General features: G+C 39.4%; 2 protein-coding genes across 6 annotated transcripts in view; one reads left to right on the top strand and one right to left on the bottom strand.

Annotated features, from left to right (window-relative positions):
- Positions 1-9,069, bottom strand: part of FAM185A (family with sequence similarity 185 member A) — a 38,906-nt gene extending 29,837 nt beyond the window's left edge. The window contains exons 1-3 of the mRNA XM_061366335.1: positions 8,665-9,069; positions 5,045-5,154; positions 732-824 (exon numbers count right to left, since the gene is read on the bottom strand). Of these exons, the coding sequence (XP_061222319.1) occupies positions 732-824; positions 5,045-5,154; positions 8,665-9,058 (597 nt within the window). The 5' untranslated portion in view covers positions 9,059-9,069. The remainder of the gene's footprint in view (positions 1-731; positions 825-5,044; positions 5,155-8,664) is intronic.
- A 142-nt stretch (positions 9,070-9,211) lies between these two features.
- The window catches only part of LOC133219202 (coiled-coil domain-containing protein 146-like), a 71,474-nt gene continuing 58,161 nt past the window's right edge, over positions 9,212-22,524 (top strand). For 3 of the 5 annotated variants that reach the window (XM_061366366.1, XM_061366368.1, XM_061366369.1), the window contains exons 1-2: positions 9,212-9,404; positions 16,839-17,002. In XM_061366366.1, coding sequence (XP_061222350.1) covers positions 9,353-9,404; positions 16,839-17,002 — 216 coding nt within the window. In that variant the 5' untranslated portion in view covers positions 9,212-9,352. Of the gene's footprint in view, positions 9,405-12,284; positions 12,368-16,838; positions 17,003-22,524 lie in introns of those variants that run through there. The other 2 variants (XM_061366367.1, XM_061366370.1) reach the window with 2 other exon arrangements.

Raw genomic sequence — 22,524 nt, forward strand, 5'->3', positions numbered from 1 at the left:
ACCAGTTGCATGAACATTACAATGCTTAAACATTCATGTTGAGCCTAAAAACCAGACTGGATATGAGAACTGTAGTATTATGTAAGGGAGCCCAGTTCTACATCATTTTAAATAATGGAGAATTGACTATTTGTCCCAAGAAGCAAAATGAGATTAGAGTAGTCTGAGGTTTGTCTCATACTGCCATCTGCTGAAAAAAGCCAGCTACTTCTCTACAAAACTTTTCCCGTTCCTCTCACTGCACCTCGTAACAAGATTACATGTGATTTTATTTCCTCAACTACAGAGAAATATACAAAACCTTCTACTCTCCCGTTCTTACAATCATATAATGCTGGAAGTGTACAGCATGGACAAATATTGAGCCACTATTAATGAGACACCAAAATAAATTAATGGGCCTACTGCAGAATCCAGATGTCTAGATATCAGCCACATAAAATGTTTAAGAGTGTTGTGAGGGTCTACAGAATTAAAGCTAATGAGCTGTATCAGCTAGCAATGCCTTTGTGCTGATGGAATGATCACATGCTTCTTACTGCTCCTTCTGTGCAGCCTGTTCACTACTCCAAATTAAGCATAAAATAATATAGTATAATTAGACAACTGTCAGTTAACAGTGAAATGACAATCAGAGAGGGTCATTTACACATCCTTCAGCACATTCTTCAAAATTTAGTCATTATGCAGACAAGCTCAATAAGCCAAAGAGAGTTTTCCATCTTACTTACACCCTTCTCTGTTGCATGAATATCTGTATTTCCATGAAGTGTTCCAAGACCAATTACTTTGCCACCGTTTGTCCGTATATCTATTTTATGGCTCTGGAAAAAAAGTTCAAAAAGCCTATGGTTAGGATAATCATAACAAGAATCTATCTTGGTTATCTTGGTTTTCAAGCTGTACCACAATAACCACCTTGGATCACAAACTCCATTTTACTGTGAAGCTTTCCCTTAAGTTATCACCAAATGTGTTTGATTATTTCCAATGTAGTTGAACTGAAAACCAATCACCTTTCTTTATAACCAGAAACACAAGGGAAAGAAGGATGCTGAGGAACCTTTTACTCTCAATACAAGTGTTTTTTCTGGGGGGTTGGTTTGGGTTTTTATAACTAGAAAAACATTCACTCAGTATATAAGGCAGCAGGCAACAAAAGGGAAAGCTTTGTTTTTCATTTATGCTCCATCCAGAAACCAAGGTATGTATATACCCCGGGCTGAAGCACAGGAGAAACAAGCTGGCAGTGAGAACTGAACTTACAAACTGAAGTCTTCCATTGACTTGAAACTTACAGTTTCACAGAACTCTATAGGACAATGATATACAAACATACTGTAAAACTACTTATGCTTGGAGTAGTATGCAAAGCCATAAACCTCTATGTGTGCATACTAGTGCAAACCCTAAGCCTGCAATTAGAACCAGATCCTGGTGTTTCATTCCAGATACTAATTCAAATTAGGTATGTTGCATACATCTGCATTACAATCTCAAGGTTTTCACAATCCAAACAGGTCTTCAGAGTAAAATGCAATGCCCTAACTAGACTTCAGCAGTGCTTCAGACCTTTTAAAGGTTGCAAATAACTCAGCTGTGTAGTTAAGCTTCTGTACAAATAATAAATGATTCTCTCCATATAGAGTAAAAAAGGATAAAGTTAAATTAGGTGCCTCAGTCAGACAGCACAGTTCTTTCAAGGCAGTTTCATCTGGCACATTATCATAACAATGGTTAAAGAACAAATCCTCCAAGCACATAACACCAGGAAAATATGGGAATTCATAAGATAAGAAGAATAAATGCAGAGCAGTGACTTACCAGTATAGCCACTGATAGTTAAGCAAAATAAAACCATGACATGCAAACTTATTTCCTCAATTTTTCTTTCCTTTTTTTTTAAAAAAAGGATTTTTTTCTATATAGTTTTTGGGACAAAAAAGTTTTGATAAGATACAGCTGTCTCAATTTCCCTTCCCCATGAATTATTAGACTATCCATGTCTCTTAAAAAAAACAAAAACAACCCACAAACCAACCCAAAACACACACACAAAAATAAACCCCAAAACAAAACCATGAACTTCACAAGCTTTCAGAGGTAGGCATCAAGACACCTAACAGACAGCAGGATTTGCTGAGAGGAAGCAAGTTATAATGATCAAATAGCTTTTTCATTAAAAGTGAATATTCCACTCACTGAAAGTAAGGAACACTAAACTGTCACAGGGCTTCTCCTAACAACATGAAAAGGTCTGAGTAAGGAAGAGGTAAAAGGCTGCCAAGGAAGTCAAAGATGTTAAAAGAAAAACAGAATAATGTGTTCAGTTCAAAGAAAGAAAGGACGGTGGTACAGGACTTTAACAAATCATGCTCAGACATGGTGTCTGGTGAGGAAGCATTGCAGGTCTTCCACTGATTGTGTGGAAGACACCTGGAATTCTTGTCATCACTGACACAGTCAGGAAGCTGGAATTAATCACTGAACATAGAAACAAAATACAAGGATCTCCTTGGTCCCAATGTCACTGCTAAGCTGATGGACTGTAATAAAAAGCAGGATTAAAAATTAAGAAACAGCAGCACTGCTTTCTCAAAAAAGAATTTGGGAATAACCAATACTCTGAAGAAGACCTAGAAATTCTAGTCCTATTTTGAAATCAGTTGACCTGCAGACGTGGGAAAGGATAGGGTAAACAGGGCTTTAGCCAATTACAGAACAAGCACCACCAAAAAAAAAACAACTCAATAGAACAACCCTCAACAAATCTCACTGGCTAGATAAATGCCTATCACACCAAAAGTACCAGCCAAAAGCCATTAAAAAACTCATACAGAATATTCATCTTTCCCGTTCTATTGCTAGCATGCATGATTAAGGAAAGTGGATGTCAATTTTTTAGGTCTTTTGTAAGGACACCATACCCAAAACTCAATTTTTTAATTACAAGTTACAGAAAAAACTGTCTGTGGCAAGGTGAAAAAAAATCAGCAGCTGTGAAGCTGTTTGCTGGTGTTCTTTAAATAAAAAAACCTGGTCATGTGGGGACTATTCAAGTCACTGATCTACGACCTATTGCTCTCCACAGTGAAGTCTCCTGCTTTGCTAGTCAATGAGGTTTGTGGACAACATGACAGCAAAGCAACATTAAACAGCTCTTCAACGCATCCAGCGGAGGGCAGTATCACTTCAGTTTACTCAGTAAGCACATTCCCTAAGGAAAAATAAGCTTTTGTGCTGCATTATGGAATCTAGTCAGTAAGATTTTCAGCAGCTTTGGGAAAAAAAAAAAAAACAAACAAACAAAAAAAAACAAACCAAGGGTTAATAATTCTGCTTCTCTGATAATACAGAGTATAATTCTTGAACCTATCTTAGAAGAAATGAGTTACAGTTGCTTTACTAGAACGATAGTACTTAATAACATTAGACTAAAAGTTGGTTGTATGGCTGAGAGATACTGTAATACTCCTAACCTAAAAGAATATTCAGGGTAACTATTCATGTTAAAAAAGCCAAAGCCTTCTAATCTATGAAAGCTTTGTTTTGCTTTCTGGGACCAGGCCATTCCTGTCATCTGAGGCTGAAGGGAACAAAGAAACCTTCCGTGATCACCAGTAAAGTGGACACACTGAGGTGCATGCACAGGGGAAGGATCGTCTTTTACACTTGTAATTTTTGCGAACTGAGGAAGGCTCAAAATTGATAGAGGTAAAAAAACAACACCAAGCTCCTCTAGTGGAGTACTACAGAGGAATTGATCTCAAAAGCCCCAAACTGGTAACTTTGCTGGCTTCTTTTCAGTTTACTGTTTTATTGCTATTTGTAGTCTCAAGGAAAATAGAACTTTTTCATTTTTATAACTCAACATTTTTCACACCTCACACTGTTTATGAGAAAAGATGCCCACAAAATTAGTTGTCATTCCTCAAAATCCTCTTTTTCCATGACATCATAAAAAAAAAAAAGTAAAAAATCTTGACAATTGTGATGGCATGCTGTGACTATTACTGGCCAAAACTACCTTGTTTTCTCATACTATGTAGTTTCTCAGGTACCGCTGTTTGCTATTATTATATAACAGAGCCATTTTTAACCAGCTTTAGACAGAAGTAACACATATAGTACTATTAACTTCTTGTTAGATTTCAGTTACCTTTTTAAGAGTAAAATGGTCAGTTACACAAAATCTGGAAGATTCAAGTTATTTGTAGTTCACTGAAGATGGAGTAAACCTAGCTTTTTCATATATTAAATCTCCCTTTAAATTCAGTTTCGCATATGCATGCTATAAAATCATCTCTTACACCATGGCAAAGAAAATGTGGAAAGATTTTTCATATCTCAAAAAATAAATTAAACTTAGGAACTATACTATTCGAAAAGCTTTTTTTTTTCTTTAGTTTATACCTGCTCCTGCAAGTACAATCCTAATTATTAAAGTAAATTTCATTCCAAACAGCACCTCAGTCATATACTTTGATTATTCCTACAAAAGCCTATGTCAGCAAAGCTTAGGTCTTAAAGATTGAAAAAACAAGGTCATGACCATGATATGTACAGTATTTATCAGATGTAATCCAGTCAGGTATTTTGGACAGAATGTATAACTTCTGATTGAAAATTAACCTAGGGTTTGTTAATAGCACTTACATATCAGAATTATTAAAAAGAAAACCCAAACCAAACACACACAAAAAATAAAACACATACTGCAAAGTATGCAACTAGACAGGAAATCCCAGTCTGTCTTCCTTTTTTGTTGAGGGGCAGGGGGACAAAGATTAGGCTTACTGCTGTCACTGTTTCTGCTGGCTTTGGCTATCACCAATGGTATCTGAACTTCTGACGGCGCATTATTTTGTGTTAGTAACTTCGTGTTGTAATCGTATGCAATAAATAAAGGTGAGGTGCTATACACATAGTAACACTGAGAAATATCAGAGTACTTATTTCCAGAACTGGTATTTAAGTTTATGTACTATATTCCACCCATGATCCCTTTTAAAGCACTGGTGGAGTGCGGGAGGGTTCTTTGTACCTTTATTGACTGCAGGACACTAGTCCCCTTCTCTGTTTCTATTTTGCAGTTATCACATTCTAGTTTCTGAATCTTCACGCAGCCAGTCCCTGATGTTTTGATATCCAAATCTAGAATTAAAAGAGTTTTATTAGCAACAGAATGAGAATAACCAGATCTATTTAAGTAGTACTTGATCATTTTATATAGTAACTATAAATAGTAGGGGAAAGTAGCAGTTTGTTACTGAAGAACCTTCTTGTGAGGCTTGGCCACACAGTTTCAATTGCATGACTAGTCACAATCAACAATCAACACTGAAAATTTTATAAGCCTGTGTATAGCCATCTACCTTGAAGAGAAAACATTAACAGGCAGCACAGTGGTTGTAACCTCTGGCAAGGAATCAGCAGGGTGTGGTCCTTCTTTTACTTATTCACCTACTCCCAAACTCCAGCAATTTTATTAGCAACTCTGCAGAGGCAGTTGGATATCCTGACATGGGGTTTGGGGGTGGAAAGGTTGGCAAATCCTTTGAGGCCACACAGAGTAATAAGATTCAACAGCACAAATACATAGGTCTGGTTTTAGACCTATGCTTCTTCAACTAGCAAGCAGTTTAACACAAAACCAGGTGTAGAAGTGTTTGCATGTGTCATTCTTCCCTAGGCTTCTGGAAGGCCTGACTTACCCCTGGTATGAAGAAGCATGTTTGCCTCTAGTCTGAATCAGCTTACCTTATTACTGTTCATAGGCACTCACAAAAACAAGTCACTAGGTCCTGTAGATAACTCTCACCGAGTGAATAATTTATGGGCTCATAGTGCTTCACACAGGAGAAGCAAAAGCATTTTTCTGCCACTCGGGATCACCCCTAAGTTTAAAGAACAAGGAAGAAGTTTGAGAATGTGCAGTCTGGGAATTCTGACTATATTAGTAATCATTTATAGTAATGACCACCATAATGACTGGCACAAAGTGAAGGCAGGAGAGGAAACAAGTGGTTTTGCTCTTCTAAGGATAAAAGGCAGAAAGAAGAAAAGTGTTTCCTGAAAGACATGTAACTGAAGGACTAACAGACAGTGAGCCTGTTACTCTCTAAAGAAAAGGAGATTATCTGGCAAAGAAACCTTCATTTAAGCACCTGTGAGTCTTTCTTTCACCTCCACTACCTGCCAATGCAACCATAAATATGAGAAGAATCAGAGTACGTATAACAACCTCTGACCCAACAAGATTCCCCAAGGCAGTCCCATGACACATTGGAGGCTGGAGATCAATACTGTCACACAGCTGCTCAGGACAGATGCTGGAACCTTGACAGCAGCAGTTTGCAGACCATGAAGATGAGAGACTGAGAGCTCCAATTAACAACAAAGGGAAGTTTTGCCACCTGACAAGCCAGGATAATCCAAGAGGCAGAGCTAAAACACATTCATTTTTGCTGCTAAAGTGAAGCCTTATTACCACAGTAAGCTAAGAGGTTAAATTTAAAGAAGGATGCAGGCTGTATTCATAGGTAACAATTCCCTAAGCGGGCTAGAAAAGGTGGACTGGATAAGCAGGTTTTCTGGAAAGTGTTTTATTTGCATAAACTGTTTTCTTAGCCTCTTCACTGAAGACTTCCAAGAGAGATAATGTGACAGAGATGTTAATCAAACAATATGTTTCTTACATATAAGTTAAGGTACGCTTTGAGGCATGTAAAAGTGCAAAACCTGGCAAACAGGACTTGTGCCTATCATCAGAGGCTTAAGGGCCGGCTTCACAAGGTTTTATGTTGGTAAAGCCTACACAGTTTCATCAAACCAAAAACATCTGAGTGGTATCTATCCTTGAATGAATACTTGAATGGATGGATGGTATATGCCTTGTGGAACAAATTGCCAAGAGGCATGGAGTTTGCCAGGAAGATCTCATCATGAAACTGTTTACTTGAGTGTACACTAGGAAGAGAGATTCACTGAGGTGCTGAGCTGTATCAGGCTCAGAAAATCCCATGAGCTGAAAACAGCTGACAGCCAAGAAAAACCCAAGATGAAATATCACTTATGTTTGTCCTGTTCTTACTCTTCCCTGAGCATCTGTTTATGTCGGCTGGAGACAGGACAGTGGGCTAGCTGGAGGCATGGTGCTGTAAATTAAGTTTGCTGAATTCTTTTAACTGTATGTCTGAGTAGCTTTGCTTAGCATGAGTAAAACTGCTGAAGCCTTAGGCCACAAGCCCCAAATGACAGAACCTCTCTTGCTTGGTTAGGTGAAGGGAGGCCCTGAGTCCAGTACAAAGTGGAAGATAAGAAGCCACTATCAGCAGAAGACGCAACCCCCATCCAGATAAGAAACAGGTACAGACCAGTCTGGAGACAGAGAAAAACTCCAATAAAGAACAAGAAGACCCCAGACCAAAGATCATCATTCTACCAAGAAGTGTGCGCAAGGTGCATGAAGAGCATATGAACAAGGGGTGCACAGACGGTACACTGGGTACAAAGGCTCAGACATTTCTTTATTCTGTGTCCCTCCCTTCCCGCAGGCATCAGCTGGGGCAGCTAGTGGTTTCTACCACTGTACCACTTGGACAAATTATGTGTATGTGTGTTGGGGAGGGATGGTGTGTGTGGACAAAACCAAACCAAAAGGTTACATAGTATAATTTAAGACACAGGGGAGGGGAAAGTAAGTGAAGATGACAGGTGCAGAATGTCTGCAGTGTAAAGCTTTGAAAACGTGGTAACCAAGAGAACACCATGCTCTAGAAAAGTCATGGATAACACTGATGAAACATGAGCAGAATGAGATTAGTCTCCATTTCTCGTATCACAACTGCAGCAGAGCATCAAATGAAACAAAAGCAGCAGTCTTGGACAACCACATGAAGCAAGCCAGAGGATCTCCTTTTTCCAGCATCATTTGTTTGTTTCCACATCAGTGAGTAAACACAAGTACCTCTGGGTCAAGTGTTTCCTAAAGCTCTGCTCAGAAGGGCATTGTCCTAGCAAGCTTGCCCTTTTCCTTCCCTAAACTTAAGAGCCACTATCAGTCCAGCACAGTTGTTCATTCGTTTCAGGTACTACAGCTGCTCCCCCAGTTTGCTTATTGGTCCCATACCAGAAACCCTACACAGATTTTTACCCTGTGCATAAAAACACAACACAAGAGTTATACTAGACAATTGGCAGCCCTTCCTGCCAATTCATCTGTATTGCTGCCTTTCAGGCTTTTTTGATCCCTGTGGCTGATCACTCAGCCTAACAACCACTACCAGAGCTGGCAGATCCAACAACCCTGCTGGGCACAGCCCCTGAACGGCAGATGTCAGAGCAAAAGTAAGTGTGTGTTGTAACTACTTCATGGCAGAAGTTTTAGTTTTAACAATTGCTGACAAAAATGTCAACAATAAATTATATACCTAAACACCTAAGAAGTCAGGAAACCCACGAAAAAAAGGGACGTTTTGAACCTCCTTGCTTGGAGAAGGCATGATGCCATTGAGGAATATCGCTGCCAAGAGGGCTTCCAGCTTCCACCGGAGGGAGGGACGGAGGGATTCCGTCTGCCCCCGGGCTCTGTGGGCCGCCACACCCGCAGGAGAGGCCCAGCAGCCAAGCGCACAGCCGCTTCTCCAGCCCCGCTTCACCCACCGAACTTCACGGGTGTCCTCACGTCCACGGCGGCCTTGCTGTCCAGGCCGTCCGCCACTATCACCATCTGCTCCAGCGCCTCGTCGTACTCCACCCGGACGCGGTCCTGCTCCCGGCCGCGGGGCGAGGGGCTGCCGCCGGCGCCGCTGACAGTCACCAGCACGCGGTCCGCGTCCGGGTAGCGCTGCGGGTCCAGCGGGCGGACGCTCACCTGGCAGGGCAGCCGCACCCGCAGCCGACCCCGCGGGCTCACCGACAGCGCCCACTCCTGGAGGGGTTTGCGGCCGCCGGCATCGGCGGAGCCGCTGCAACCGCGGCGGGGGACGGGCGGCCCACAGCACCTGCCCGCCGCCCGTAGCGCCAGGGGTGCCCAGCGCGGGGGCAGCGCCCTCATCCCGCCCGGCAGAGCCCCCTGAGGCGGGAGGTAAGCAACTCCTCGCGGGAGAGACGCGTTACCCCACCCCGTCTAGTCACGTGACAGACACTAACCTCAGCCGGTCACGCAGAGGATCCTGGGAGTCGTAGTTCGCCAGCGCCCGCAACGACCTCATCCGCTTATCAGCGAAGGCGGAGCGTTTCCTCGGTCAGCTTCTATTGGGCAGCGGGACGGGATGCTAGAGCCAATCAGAAGCGGGGGAGAGGGCCGAAAACGGTTGAGATAGGCTGACGTAGGCGAGCAGCTGTCGCCATGGGAACGGAGGACGCTGCTAGTTGCGGTGGGGTCGGCAACAGCCGCACAGGTAGGGACCTGCGGCGGGGTCGGCGCCGGGGCTGCGCTGCCTGAAGGGTCTTGCTGCGGCCGGGGCTGGGGAAGGCAAAACCGCAGCACCAATGTAGAGATGGGAAGCGAGGCCAGCGGCGCCGCCTCAGGCTGGTTTGAGGAGACTCGGGAGGGCCGGGGCCCACCCTTTCCGGGGTGCCGAGAGTCTTCACCCCCTCGGGCCCGAGGTGGTGCCCTGTCTTGTGTGAGAAGACGAGGTACCTCGCCCTACGAGGGCGTGCGGGCCGTGAGCCCCCCTCGGACTGGTCCTGGTGCGGCCAGGTGTTAGTTTCCAATGGAGGAACCGGGCTGGTTGGGTTTTAGCCTGCTCAGCTACCTGAAGGAGCAGCCTCAAGATTTATCAGCTGCAGGGAGAAGGCAGGGAAAAGGGAGGAATGGGAAGGGGGAAATGACATGGCTCTGGGTGACAGCCTGGTCTTTGTTATGCTGAAGCCTAGAGTGAGAGCCATGTGTTGAAATGCCCTCGGTCAGAGGATGAAGCAGTGGTTTGGCAGATGTGCTGGAAAAAGAGGTTTTTTTCCGAAGTGGTACTGCAGAGCTCCAAACTTGCTCTCTGTCAGGATGGTTTGGTTAACATGTTATTTACTGTGACTGCTTTGCAGCAGCCTAGCAGTTCTAAAGTCAGCCAAATACATATTTTCCTGAGTTCTGTATAAAAACATCATGAGACAATTTCCTTACAGGATTAACAAATGAGTGGGAAACTACTGAATTCGGTTCAAAGAACTTTTATGGAATTTATAGCCCCCAATATTGTCATATAATAATTAATAAAAGATGAGGGGGGGATGTGAGCTTCATGATGTAAAGTCAGGGGCTGCATTCTTGTCATGGATGTAGGTTACTGCCAAAAATGAGTGTAACATGCACAAAAGGGTGTGTTGTCTCAGCTAAATTGCAACACAAGAAATAATGAAATCTGGGGCTGTTACTTTATTGATTTGCTCTCCATGTGTTGTTTTTCTTCTTTTCCAAAAATAGCCGTGCAAGCCATGCAATATGACAATTGCTCATCAACCTCTTTTCATCACATTAGCCTTGTTTCCATTTTTTGCACTGTCTGGCATTGATTATTTATGAATCTGCAATGAGGTCTGTGTGTCCAAGAGGCAAGAGGATGGCCCTGGCTTTTTGGTCTGCCTGTAATTTTCACTGTGTAAAGTTTAATCAAGATTCACCAAAGCTCTTCAAGTTAAACTATTTCATTGGCTTACATATTCAATCTCAACAACCATTAGATGAAAGACAAAAAAGGGCCAGCCTGACACATGGTCTTTTAGTATAGAAAGATGAATTCTAGAAAGACAAAAATGTATCAATAAATACCTCGGGAGATGATGGGGTAGAAGTTCGGTTTTTTTCAAGTCTTTAGAAATAGTCTAGGGCGGGGGGGGGGGATACAAAATTCTCACTCTTGAGAATAAAAACCAAATTTAAATGTTCAATAATTTTTCAGGGAAACTGCTCCAGACCTGTAAGGGTGGTGCAATGTGCTGTAATTCCGCTAGATGACAGCCAATTCAACAAACAACTCTGTTGACCAATTGTTGAAAGGAATGCCGGCTGACCACTGCCAGCCCTTTCTCCCTCAAGTCAGTGATGCTGTTCCTTATCATCCTCTCCTACTTTGTCTTAAACATCAGTACAGTTTTCCCACTGCCCCGGTTTCCTCCAGCATCTTGGTATTTGAAGCTCCCGGTGTAGGCAGAGGTTTATCAGATTGGGCTCTGAACTATGCTGTGCACCATCTTTAATATTGTCAAGTTTTGCATAATTAGGAACTTTGATCAAGAAATCTTTAAAAGATGCCTAAGCCTTAGCTAGTATTTATTTTACAGATTTGTGCAGTTTGTTTGGTTTTTTTCTATTACATATAGTCTAAGCATACTTAAATGGCTAAAAATACTGAAGAAAACAGATTAAAAGTAATTGCTAGGAAGGTGTTCTTCTTTCTCCATACATATGAAGCTTCATGTTTTTAATATTTTGCTTATGCCATCTATATTTTGGCTGTAATATTGATTCAGTTTCATCTTCATACTCTTGACTGAATTCCAGCTGATCACAGATCAGTTGGTATGGCATATAGCATAGTGCAATAGTAAATGAGATTTATTTTTATCCTTAATATCCTGGCTTGTCACTTGCAGGAGAAGAAAGCTATATCAAATTTATAATTGAAGATTTCAAGATGCCTGTGTAATTCCTTATTAGCCATTTTGCCAGATATTTACTTACAGTGTTGCTTTATAACAAACAATAATCTGAATTTCATGTAAAAGATAACAAAACCTAGACCTTATAAAGTATTACAAAATAATTTTAAAGCCAAAGCATTACTAGAGGCATCTTAAGGCTAAAGTAAGTAAGAAAGAGAATTCAAGGGAAGAGGAATTAAATAAAAAGGACATATAGGAAAGGCTGTAGGAGGAATAATTTTTTCTAACCTTTACATTTGTAATCAGTCATAGAATAAGCTCAGTGCTTTGGGTACTCACAGGGTATGAACTTAGACTGCCTGAACAGGATTAAGTTTATCCATTTGCTGTAATTGTAATGAAGAAATAATGTGACTTCATTGTTCAGGAAAATAGGGCCACCCTGCAGGAGAGTTCTTGCTGGTGTTAACTCATGGTGAGGCTCCTACCTGCAGATGAAAGACCACTCTTTTCAAGTTAGCATCTAGCATTTGGGCAAGGTTCATCACATCCAGTGTATCCATGTTGCTCACTATCATAAGGCTTAAGAATTTTGCAGCCAGGATGTTTTTTCCAAGTTTATTAAAGATTGTCATGTGACTCTATTACAAAATATTTGTATTACTTTGGTTTATTTGTATTTTGTCATTTGTATTTTTTCAGGGATGTATTTCTGAGCTGTTTCCTTGAGCCTTTTTAGTTTTCAAGACTTGTCTAGATTTCAGTGAGTAGGCAGTGTGTTTTATTTGTTTTCCCTTAGTGTTTCAGTGTGTATGTAGTGATGGTAACCATTTCTTCTCACGAATGGCAGAGGGAGACAGTCTCCAAAAAATACAATGGTTTGGAATTTGGGGATTTTTTTTGTTGTTGTTTGTCATGCTACCAGAAATTTTCTGAGGAAATGAAGTTCCTCAGAAAAACCACATGAAAAGGGAAGTGGCAAATCTTAACATTCAAATTCTCCCTATCTTAGCCATATCTAATTAGAACTCCAGCAGACAAATCTCTGTGTGGCTCAGGGTGATTCCATCCGAAATAACACAGACTTGGAAAAAAGGGGAAACAATGGAACTTGTAACAGAAATTGTTAACCAGTTAAGGTACGTGGTGGGCTTTCAACTCCCATAAGTAGTTGTCTGTGAGGCTGTACAGTCTAATCAAAAAATCCATTCTGAATTACATGCATATTTTAATGCCCTATTGTACATGATATCATTTTAATTTTAATGATCATTTAACGTTGGTAAAGCTTTGTCATTTAAAGATACATCTCTTCATGCTGAAGCATGGGCATTGCCCAGTTAAAACAAAAGGTCTGCTGCTCTACAAGACTGTAAGCTTTAACTTTAGGAAATAAAATTTAGGGAATGAAAAGAACATCACTATGTGATTGAATAAATCCATGGTACTCCTATGTTATTAGTATTGTCTGTCTCATCTATTCCCTTCTCCTTGAAGAGGATCAGTAGAATTGTAAATGTTTTGGAGACAGATGATAAAGACAATGGAAGGCAGAGAAGGGCTTTCATGCCAGTGACAGCAGGTAGATTGGCTTCTTTAGCTTAAAAAAGGATTAGCAAATGAAGATACAATGTTAGAAAGAAAAACAGTGGCATAGAAAGGCTGTGGTTATTCAGTGACCTATTCAGGGAAGACCTAGGTGGCATCAAGGAGACAGATTCAAAACAAACTAAAAACACTGGTTACACACGTTGCACAGAAGATGAAAATCTCCATTCCGCAGGATTTTGCAGGTATGTTTAGGGAAGCATCAGCACAATGTGACTGGTCGATTCTTCTGTCCCTCCTTAGGCATTCAGTGTTGTCTGGAAGTATGCAAAGCTAGATCAGCTTTTGGTCTGAGTAGATACTGCCATTCTGACGTTCCAATTACGTTGCACAGTTTTTCTAACTAATTCAGTCTGAAATGCTAAGTCGGTTTTCTTGTTTTCAGAGTGATTTGAGGGTTCGTTTTGTCATTTGTGGTTTTGTTGTTTTTTTTTTAAGATTTGTGCGCAGAAGGAAGGGGATAGCATGAAGTTGTAGACAAACATCCTGAGTTTTAGATTGGATATTAGGAAAACTTTCTCTACCTAAAGGGTTGTCAAGCATTGGAACAGGCTGCCCAGGGAAGTGGTTGAGCCATCATCCCTGGAGGCATTTAAATGACATGCAGATGTGGTGCTTAGGGACATGGTTTAGTGGTGGACTTGGTAGTGCTGGGTTATTATAAAATTAGTATTTTTGTGTCATCTTAAGTAGTCTGGTTGATGTAGCTTCATGCATGGAGCTGTATCTCTTCTTGATCAGAATGAATTCTTATTACATTTTGCAACTGTCACCTCGAAAGAGTCAGTGCAGCTTAATGTCACCTATGTGAATTCTGCACTGACTTGTGTATGAATATTACTGTTAGCCAGAGAGATACTGAAGGAAAGTTGCTGGCAGTAGTCTTGGGAATCTGAGTTCAGACTTTTATTATTATTACTGTCCTGAAGCTGTTTCACAAGACAGTTCTCAGCCTGAATTGACACAGCTTCCAAAATAGACTTGTAATTCTCTTCCATTGCAATTCTGTGTTGGATCAAGGCTATTATTCTCAGTTCTACAGTTTGAAAACATCCATATTTTTTCTGAAAACTTAGAAATCCTATCAACTGTCATTTCTATTCAAATTAGGCTATTTATCAGATACTGCAGAAATACAAATTTTCACATTTGCTTTTTGAACTTTATGTATCCAATTTTGTGTAAGCTGAATTTTAAATCTAATTATGTAGTAGGAAATTGAAGAATATCTTTTGTTACAGCCTATCCCCTTCCATCTTAAAAAAGGAGCTGAGACTAGTCCTTATCACACTAGCTAAGGCTAATTGCTGCCCTGTCTCAGCTGTCCATAGTTGTGTCTTCACATATTAGAAACTTTTAGGATTCAGAAAATTGTTTTCATTTTCTCCCTGTGCAGCAAATTGGAATCTTGGTGAGGACTGTTTTGTACTACCCTACTGTGAGGAAGTGTATTTTTTGACTGGTATGAACGGTATGTTTTACATACAAGTATTGACAAAAATGCCTACACCCATGAAGTTCTTGGTGTTTGGCATTGTTCTGCTTAGAGTTTCTGCCATTGTGCTTTCCCTCTGTCTGAATTCTTTCAATATGTTTAGAGGAGCAAATAAAGTAGCAGCAGCCACAAACATAAAATGCATATGCTAAAATATTGAGTAGTTCTTTACAGATGAAAAATTGCTCTCTATTGATAAATGTGTATACATGTTTATGTACAGTATTTCAGAGTTTATTTCTTGGCCTCTGTGATGTTTACAGTTGTTTCACAATATTTTGACTCTTCCAGGAGGGATCATGAAATTGCTTTTTTTTCCATAAGCAAATAGAGCTGCTGAAATCTCTCCAAAAGTCAAAATGTTCCCAAAGGAACTCCAAACAGCAGTGAAGAAAGTCATAAACTTGCCCGTTAAAGTTTCACTACCTTTATACGCAAGTGACTTTTCAAAAGGTGGATCCATACAGCACAACATTTTTGTATCTATTTTTTCACAACAATTATAACAAGAAATTATATTTTTCTTAACCATCAGCTTTCTGGCTTTGGCATGCAAAATTGGTTGTTTATTTGGAGAAATCTGGTATACACTATTGAAATAGTCTCAAAATTTGTTTTCAATTTTATTAGAGTTTTAATTTTGTTTGTCCTTGGTTTATAATAGCTCTCTTTTAATAGAGCAAGGTCTCCCATATGTTGTGCCAAAGGCTGAATTGGAACTAGATGATCTTAAGGTCCTTTTTGGATTTTATAATGATTTTGTTCTACAGCAGAATACAACGTTCACTGTGTGATAGTTATTGTGCATAATACTTAATCTAGAAAGACCTGCTGGTGTCAGGTGAAAGCTTGCAGAAGTTGACTGTCTTTCTCTCAAAATTTCGAACTAAAATATTGTGATACTGATTTTTCCATTAATTCCACATACAGTCAACTTCAGTGAACTTGTGCAGGAATTCTTAAATTCCTCCATGTATGCTCTATCTCCACTTTCTGCTGTGATTTGCTCTACAAATGCTGTATGGCTCCCCTATCTCGCTATGTCATGGCAAGGTTTCTGTGTGCTTCAGAAGTCCTCCTCCCCTGTCTTCCCTCTGTAAGATGCTTCCTGTCTTTAGTCATCCCATATCACTTACATCTTTCTCCTGTAAAGTTTTTGTCTTGTTTCACTATGCATTCATGCAAACGGTCAGTATTTTAAACTCTTTGAATATACAAAACTCTTAAGATACTATTATGCCAGAAGACATTTTTGTCAGAATAATTATTTTTTCCCAGTATTTTTCTACCTCTTATTCTCAGATTTTGTATTATATTTTTCCATTTTGTATGGTTTCAGGGTTTATTTGTTGGGTTTGGTTTTGTCATTTGGTGTGGGGGTTTTTTAAGTATGGCCATGCAATCACTTGCAGACACGAATAACTAATGATATTACTCACACAAGTTGGACCTGTTCTTGTCCTCATATCTCCATGTTCTGTGAAGGAGTTCCTTTTCCATGTAATTACCCCCTGCGACATTAAGGGACACCATGAAGGGTGGGCTTATGTTGGATGGAGAGGGAAGGGGGGAACAGATTTTATGGAAATGACAGAGAAAATTTCATAGTGGTTATAACTAGAGGAGTACCAGGAGTACCATATTCTTGGAGTTTTCCTTTATAAGGACCTGCCTGAGAGCAGTGGCTGGGCTGCTTGGTTTAGCAGATTTTCAAAACTTGGTCAAATCCCTAAGCAAGTCAATTTAGTTTTGAAGTTGGCTCTCCTTTGAGTAGAAAACTGTGCTATGTGGCCCCAGAGGCCTTTTCCACCCTAAACCTATTAGTCAGTTGCTGTTCTTTAAGAAATACTGTTTGGCATGCTGGCTAGCATTTATGTGACAGTAACATAGCCAACTATTAGAGGATTTTAAAAAACACTCAAGCTATCGAGTGGTAGTGCAGCCTTCTACAAGTCTTTCATGAAGCTGTAACTGTAGACCCGCCTAGTTTGTTCATGTTGTGACTCTTGTTGAACAGGGGTCTCACATGTCAATTTTGCAATTTTGTGTTCTATACACATTTATCTTGCACAACTATGTATATACCTCAGGATATAATCAACTGTATTTTGCTGGTTTTGTTACTTCCTAGAACTTCAAATGATGAGTGAAGCTGGTGAAGAAAGTTCCAGTTCCAGTGACACAGAATCGGCAATAGAGGAGCAATCCACCTGTGGTATAGTTCCAACAGTTTATAGCCAAGATGAGGGATCCACTGATGTAACAGCAAGTCCTGCATTTCAGTGTTTAGATGAGGTACCATATACCCCAGCTTTTTCTGTTTATAACTGCATGTAGTGTCCAAATCAATTAATCGAAAATGTATATTTTGGTGGTAATAATTGTAGGTTCTTACCATTGTTTCTCTGATTTTTCTTTTTTTTTTAAATGGTAAGAACATTTTGTGAAGCAGAAACATACATGGGGCATATTCTTGTTAGGAATGGTGTGCTGAAGAGATAGCCATGTTGTTTTTCAGTTATTGTGGCCTTAAGGGGAATGAGAACAGAGAGGTCTTGGTTTTGTGGTATTCTAGCTCAAGAGGTGATTGTATCATGAGTTTTAGAAAGACTCAATAGGTGCAGGAAAAATCCATGGTAAGTGGCTCTTGAGGCACTAACTGATGATGTTAGAAGGACCCTTTTGGAGCTCGGTTCCTTTTGAAGAATTTTCTATGTTAAGGGAACCTTTAGAATGCTAAAAATATTTTAGAATTTAAGATTTCAAATACATATTAAATGAAATCATTAGCAGCGTAATGCCAGAAGAGACAGTAGGAGATCATCTAATCCAAAATTTACACTGAAGTAGATTCTCTGCAGATGCTTGTCTAATTTGTTCTTTAAAACCATAACTGGTGGAGACAGCTCTTCCGGTGTCATTTTCCAGCTTTTCATCAAAGCTCAAGTTTTTTAAAAAAAGAAGTTTTTCCTGAATCCCAGTTTAAATTTCCATTGGAGTTAATAATTCAGCTTTCTTCTTGCCTTTCCCACGGTGACAATGGAGAGCAATCAAGTTCTGCCCTTTGTATAATAAAAATGCGCATCTCTCTTACATCCTAAACAGGCTTTGTTTATACTTCATGTTTTTCTTAACGTTTCTACTTCAAGTTGCTTTACCTTGGGCTCTTTCCAGCTTGGATCTGTCAGATCAGTTTGCTAGCCCAGCTTTCTCTCTCTGCCTTAGACTTCAAGTCAGTAGAAAGGAAAGGGCAAGAGTTTATAGTGAAGAGGAAAATAGGACTGCCCCTTTCCTATCCTGCTGTTGAATCATACTGAACATAGCATGAAACTGCACAATCTCTCTCTAACCTCTTGGTGCATTCAGTATACGGGAGGGAGAGATTTTCAATTTCAATCCGATACCAGTATATGGTGAGTCCACAGCTTCCAGTATTGTTGTAGCACAATACCCCTTTCTTCTCAGTCCAAGGCAGCTGCAAAAGTCCAGGACAGCTCAACTCTCAAAGAGGCTTGACCTCTCACCTTACAGAAATCCTCGTGACTACTGAAAGTATGGAAACTGCACTTTGGGGAGTACTTTTATTTTCCAGCTACTCCCAATACTTCTGTAGATTTTCAGTTTAGTAGAATATTTGTTATGTCAACAAGAAGCATATACCTAGTACAGGAAATCTTTACTCCCCCCACCCTTCCCCCCAAAAATTAAAACTACGTAACATTCTAAAATATATTCTACATTTCTGCCCTGTTTTCCTTATTTTTAATTAGGGAAAACTTTTTTCTTTTTTTTTCCTATACCTACCCTAGAAAATGATCAGTTCACTTGGCTGTTCTTTTTTTTCCCCTCCAAAAAATCTTTCCAAAGAGGTTATTCTGCATGTCAAATTTAAGGCAAATTTATTCAACTCTGATAATATTCTAAGCCATTACTGGGAAATAGAGGGTAACATTAGTATTAGATGTTGTTCCCAACTCAGGAAAAAAACATGCAGTGAAAAACCAAAGTAAGCAATTTGCATAGATTTCATAAAGGGGGTCTTCTGGTCATTTTGTCAATTTTTAAATGGGAACTATGACTCATTCTTACCATAATTTTTAACAGGTCATACTTGTGCTTTATGGCTTTTCATTTGGCTTTTCATCACTTATTCACATTTCTTCTCTTCCACTGACATGTTTGCTTCCTTTGTTGAACTTTATACATAATTCAGAGATAAATGTATGGCTTTGGTCACTGTAGAGGTTCTTGCAATGCCACTGGCTTTAGCTTCTTGGAATAGCTTTTAGAATTTTTCCACAGAAGCACAATTGTATCATATTATCTCTGGTTTACTAGCTGGTCATCTATGCCTGCCAGCAGCAAACACTTATCAAAAGGAACACCTTTTGATATTATAAGACTTATTTCAGAACAGATTTATCCTTTCTAGCAGTAAACTTTCCAGTCAAACCAGTCTTGTTTTTCTCATGCAAACAGCAGGTAGTCAAATGTATAAATAGCAAGAAATCAAACACGCACTCTCTCTCGCCTTCATTTCTAATAACAAATACTAACATTGTTTAGCCATGGGGGTTAGGTAAAAATATGAAAAACTGGACAGAGGTTTGAACAAAAGTTCAAGCTGTTCTTCCATTTCCTTCACATGATTCAGGCTTTCCCATTTTAATGGGAACATAAATTACTAAAACAATGGTTGTATAATGATGCTGTTGATGCTTCATTTATAATCTATTATAGTCTTCAAATCCTTTTCTGTTGTTTAATTTTTCTTTTGCTACCCAAAACACAATCCCAGACACAAAAAGACCCCTGCTGTATACATCTTTCCAACTTGATAGTGCAACACTGACAGCTACACTCCATTCAGTTTTCAATCCACTTGATCTTTGCAAAATTTTGAAGATTTGATGAAGTTGATGATTTGCTCACAAAATCTGCTCGTTCATCTTTTTGATTCTAGAGATTATCCAAAAACTAGTATTCTTCAGGATTTTTTTTTTCACTTAGAAGGAGTAATCATTCATGGAGCCTAGTGTCTTCTAATTCTGTATGGTTAATTCTGGTTATTTATAAATTGGGTACAAACTCTTCTTTCCATGAAAAATGAAAAGGTGAAAATGAATGGTGGGAGGTCTTTTTTCAGTTAGTATTGGATTAGCAGTTCTTGTTAGGCTTCACTCAAGACTGATGTCTCTGAGCTTCTCTATGCTGTGCTTTTTTTTTGTCTTCCTTTCATTGGTATGTTCTTGGGTTAGAGAGTTAGTTGTTAGTTCACTCAGATGTATGCATCTATTTTTAATACAATACCAGGAAAACAATTCTGCAACATTTATTTTGCTTGTCTTTGTGGTGGGTGCTATGAGGGAGATATTTATTCTGTAGTGCACTTGTGAATAAAAAGTGCTTTATTATTTACCATATTCAGTGAGAGGGTACCTGGTTTGGAAGGTACGACAATAATCCCTTTCTGCTAATGAATGTCATCTATTCATGTGCTAAATCTAAACTTGCAGGAGAATAAATTCCTTTGGGAGATCTCTTTGATTTGTCTAATGCAGACTGTTGCACTCTGTATCCTAGAAATATTAAATGGACTGTGTTCACTGTCTGATACCAGGAACTACAACTTCCATTTACACTGCTTTTTTGTGATGGAAATTGTCACTATCATTCCACTTTTCTTTTTGCTGGTGTCCAAGTATCCTATAGCCACCATCCATTGGGAAGCACAAAGAGCTTTTTATTAACATTTTTCATTACTATTTCAAAAATTGGAGTCTTTCTGAGATTGATGAACTTCTTACTTCTGACAGCTGAAAAGATCTCAACCAAAATTCTAGTTCTACTGGAAACACAGAGCAAAATCTCCGTGTTACCAAAAAATGAACAGTACAGTAACAGGGACTTCTCAAGCAAATGCTGCTTCTGCTGATCTGATGCTGATTCATGTGGATCTGCTAGCTGTAAGAGCTTTAAAGTTATGGAACGATGCACATCTTCAGTGTCTGAATGTGGCTTGAGGGGTGAAGGTACTTTTAATTATTTTTTTTTTCTCATTTGTGCTGCAGGAAAGAAAAGAAAGTCACATAAAGGTCAGCCACAACTTTCAAATATAAATATTAAGAATCACTATTTCATGTATTTTTTCAATGACATTCCAATGTCTAACAATGCCAGTCTAGAAAATACAGCCTTTCCCAAATTCTTTTTCTAACAAATGGGTTTTTAATTCTCTCCTAACTTAGGTTAAATGGTAGGTGTAAGCAACTACCATTTTTAGAAATGTTGATACATCTTTATATGAAAAATTTCCTAGAAAAGCTAGCTTGGCCTGCTCAGAAATTTTATGGGTTTTATATGAGCACCAATTTAATTTCTGTTCACCTACACATACTTTAGTGTGCTTTCTACTCTTATAAAGTATATTATATTTTACATCAACTATATATTTGTGCATGGTAGCCATAGCAGTGGATAATTTGTTTCAGTACTCTCCAAACATGTACATGCTCTATCGAAGTTGTAACACAGCTCTTGAATGCAAGCAACATTTTCAAACTTAAGCTGATCCTGGCACACTCCACATTACGTGCTTCAAAGGCTCCTGGCACAACAAAAAAGCTGTATAAATATGTTGGCACAGAGAGCAAAGACAGATGTTGCCGTCACCTCCACCCGTAGGAATTCAACTGTTAATTCAATAAACCTCTTTTAGCTTTGTTTATATGGTCACTTGGGGAGTCAGCTAGGGATGATAATGTGTCTGTAAACTGGACCACGGTTTTGCAGCAACTTTCAGCAAGCAAGCAATAGTTTGCATAGTGAACGTTAAACGAATCAGTGGTCACGATCAGAAAGTTGGTGCAATTGGTGGTAACACCTATAAAAAGCTGTAGAGGAGTGGGGTGAATTTACAGGTGCCTTTAAACAGCAGGAGTAGAAACAAAGCCAGTGTAATATGCTCTTCCTATTGAGAGATTCTTTTTACAACTCGCAGGTGACATTGTGAGGAAACAAGACCAGGAAGATGTTGAATGTGTACAGATTATTCTGAAAAGCATGTTTGAAGGCATTTATGTTGTATTCACTTATTCAAAACCACCTGTGTCCAAATACTAACTGAACAGAGCCTTAAAGATCTGCATGAGAAAGGATCCTTATCATTGGGTTTCGCAAATAGAGGTCAAGCTGCAGGGGTAAGCAGGGGGGCTTTTATACGCTATCCAAAGAAAGAAATGAGGATTTCTGTTTCTAAAAGTGGATCCTACTTCTCCATAAAAGTCATTGACTCCATGTAATTGCTTAAAACTGTGTAAAACACACTTAACTTTCTACTATGCAATTCTAAATGTTGGTCTACTATTTCAGTAGAAGTGAAATATTAATTAGACTTAAAGTTTGTCTTGAACACATGAACATACTTAGGTACTGGGAGTATGTTTTCCAGCTATTATTTTCCAAATAGAGTCTTCTTTTACTGAGTTTAGAAAGATTTGATGAACAAGGATTCAATAAGACTAATTCATACCCTGTTCTCATGACTTGTATGAGGGTTGGATTTGACACATCATCTTAAACCATTGTTTTCTGTTTCTGGTTCCCCTTGAGGGTGACAGCCAAATTAACTTCTGGCACAAGTATTATAACTCCATAAACATTTCATTAAAGCTGTGAATGAAAGAGATCAGTTTAGTAAGTGGAATGTTTGCTTTTAGCAGGGTGTGTGGATGGTACCACTCAGCCATTTGTCTTTGAAACTTATGTCAGTATCTTCAGGCCCATATATACCATCTTATTTTTCTCTTATTTCCTGT

The sequence above is a fragment of the Neopsephotus bourkii genome, unplaced genomic scaffold (genome assembly GCF_033783945.1).
Source record: "Neopsephotus bourkii isolate Nb327-2 ecotype Australia unplaced genomic scaffold, CSIRO-AGI_Nbou_v1 NB_1328, whole genome shotgun sequence".
Taxonomy (NCBI): domain Eukaryota; kingdom Metazoa; phylum Chordata; class Aves; order Psittaciformes; family Psittacidae; genus Neopsephotus; species Neopsephotus bourkii.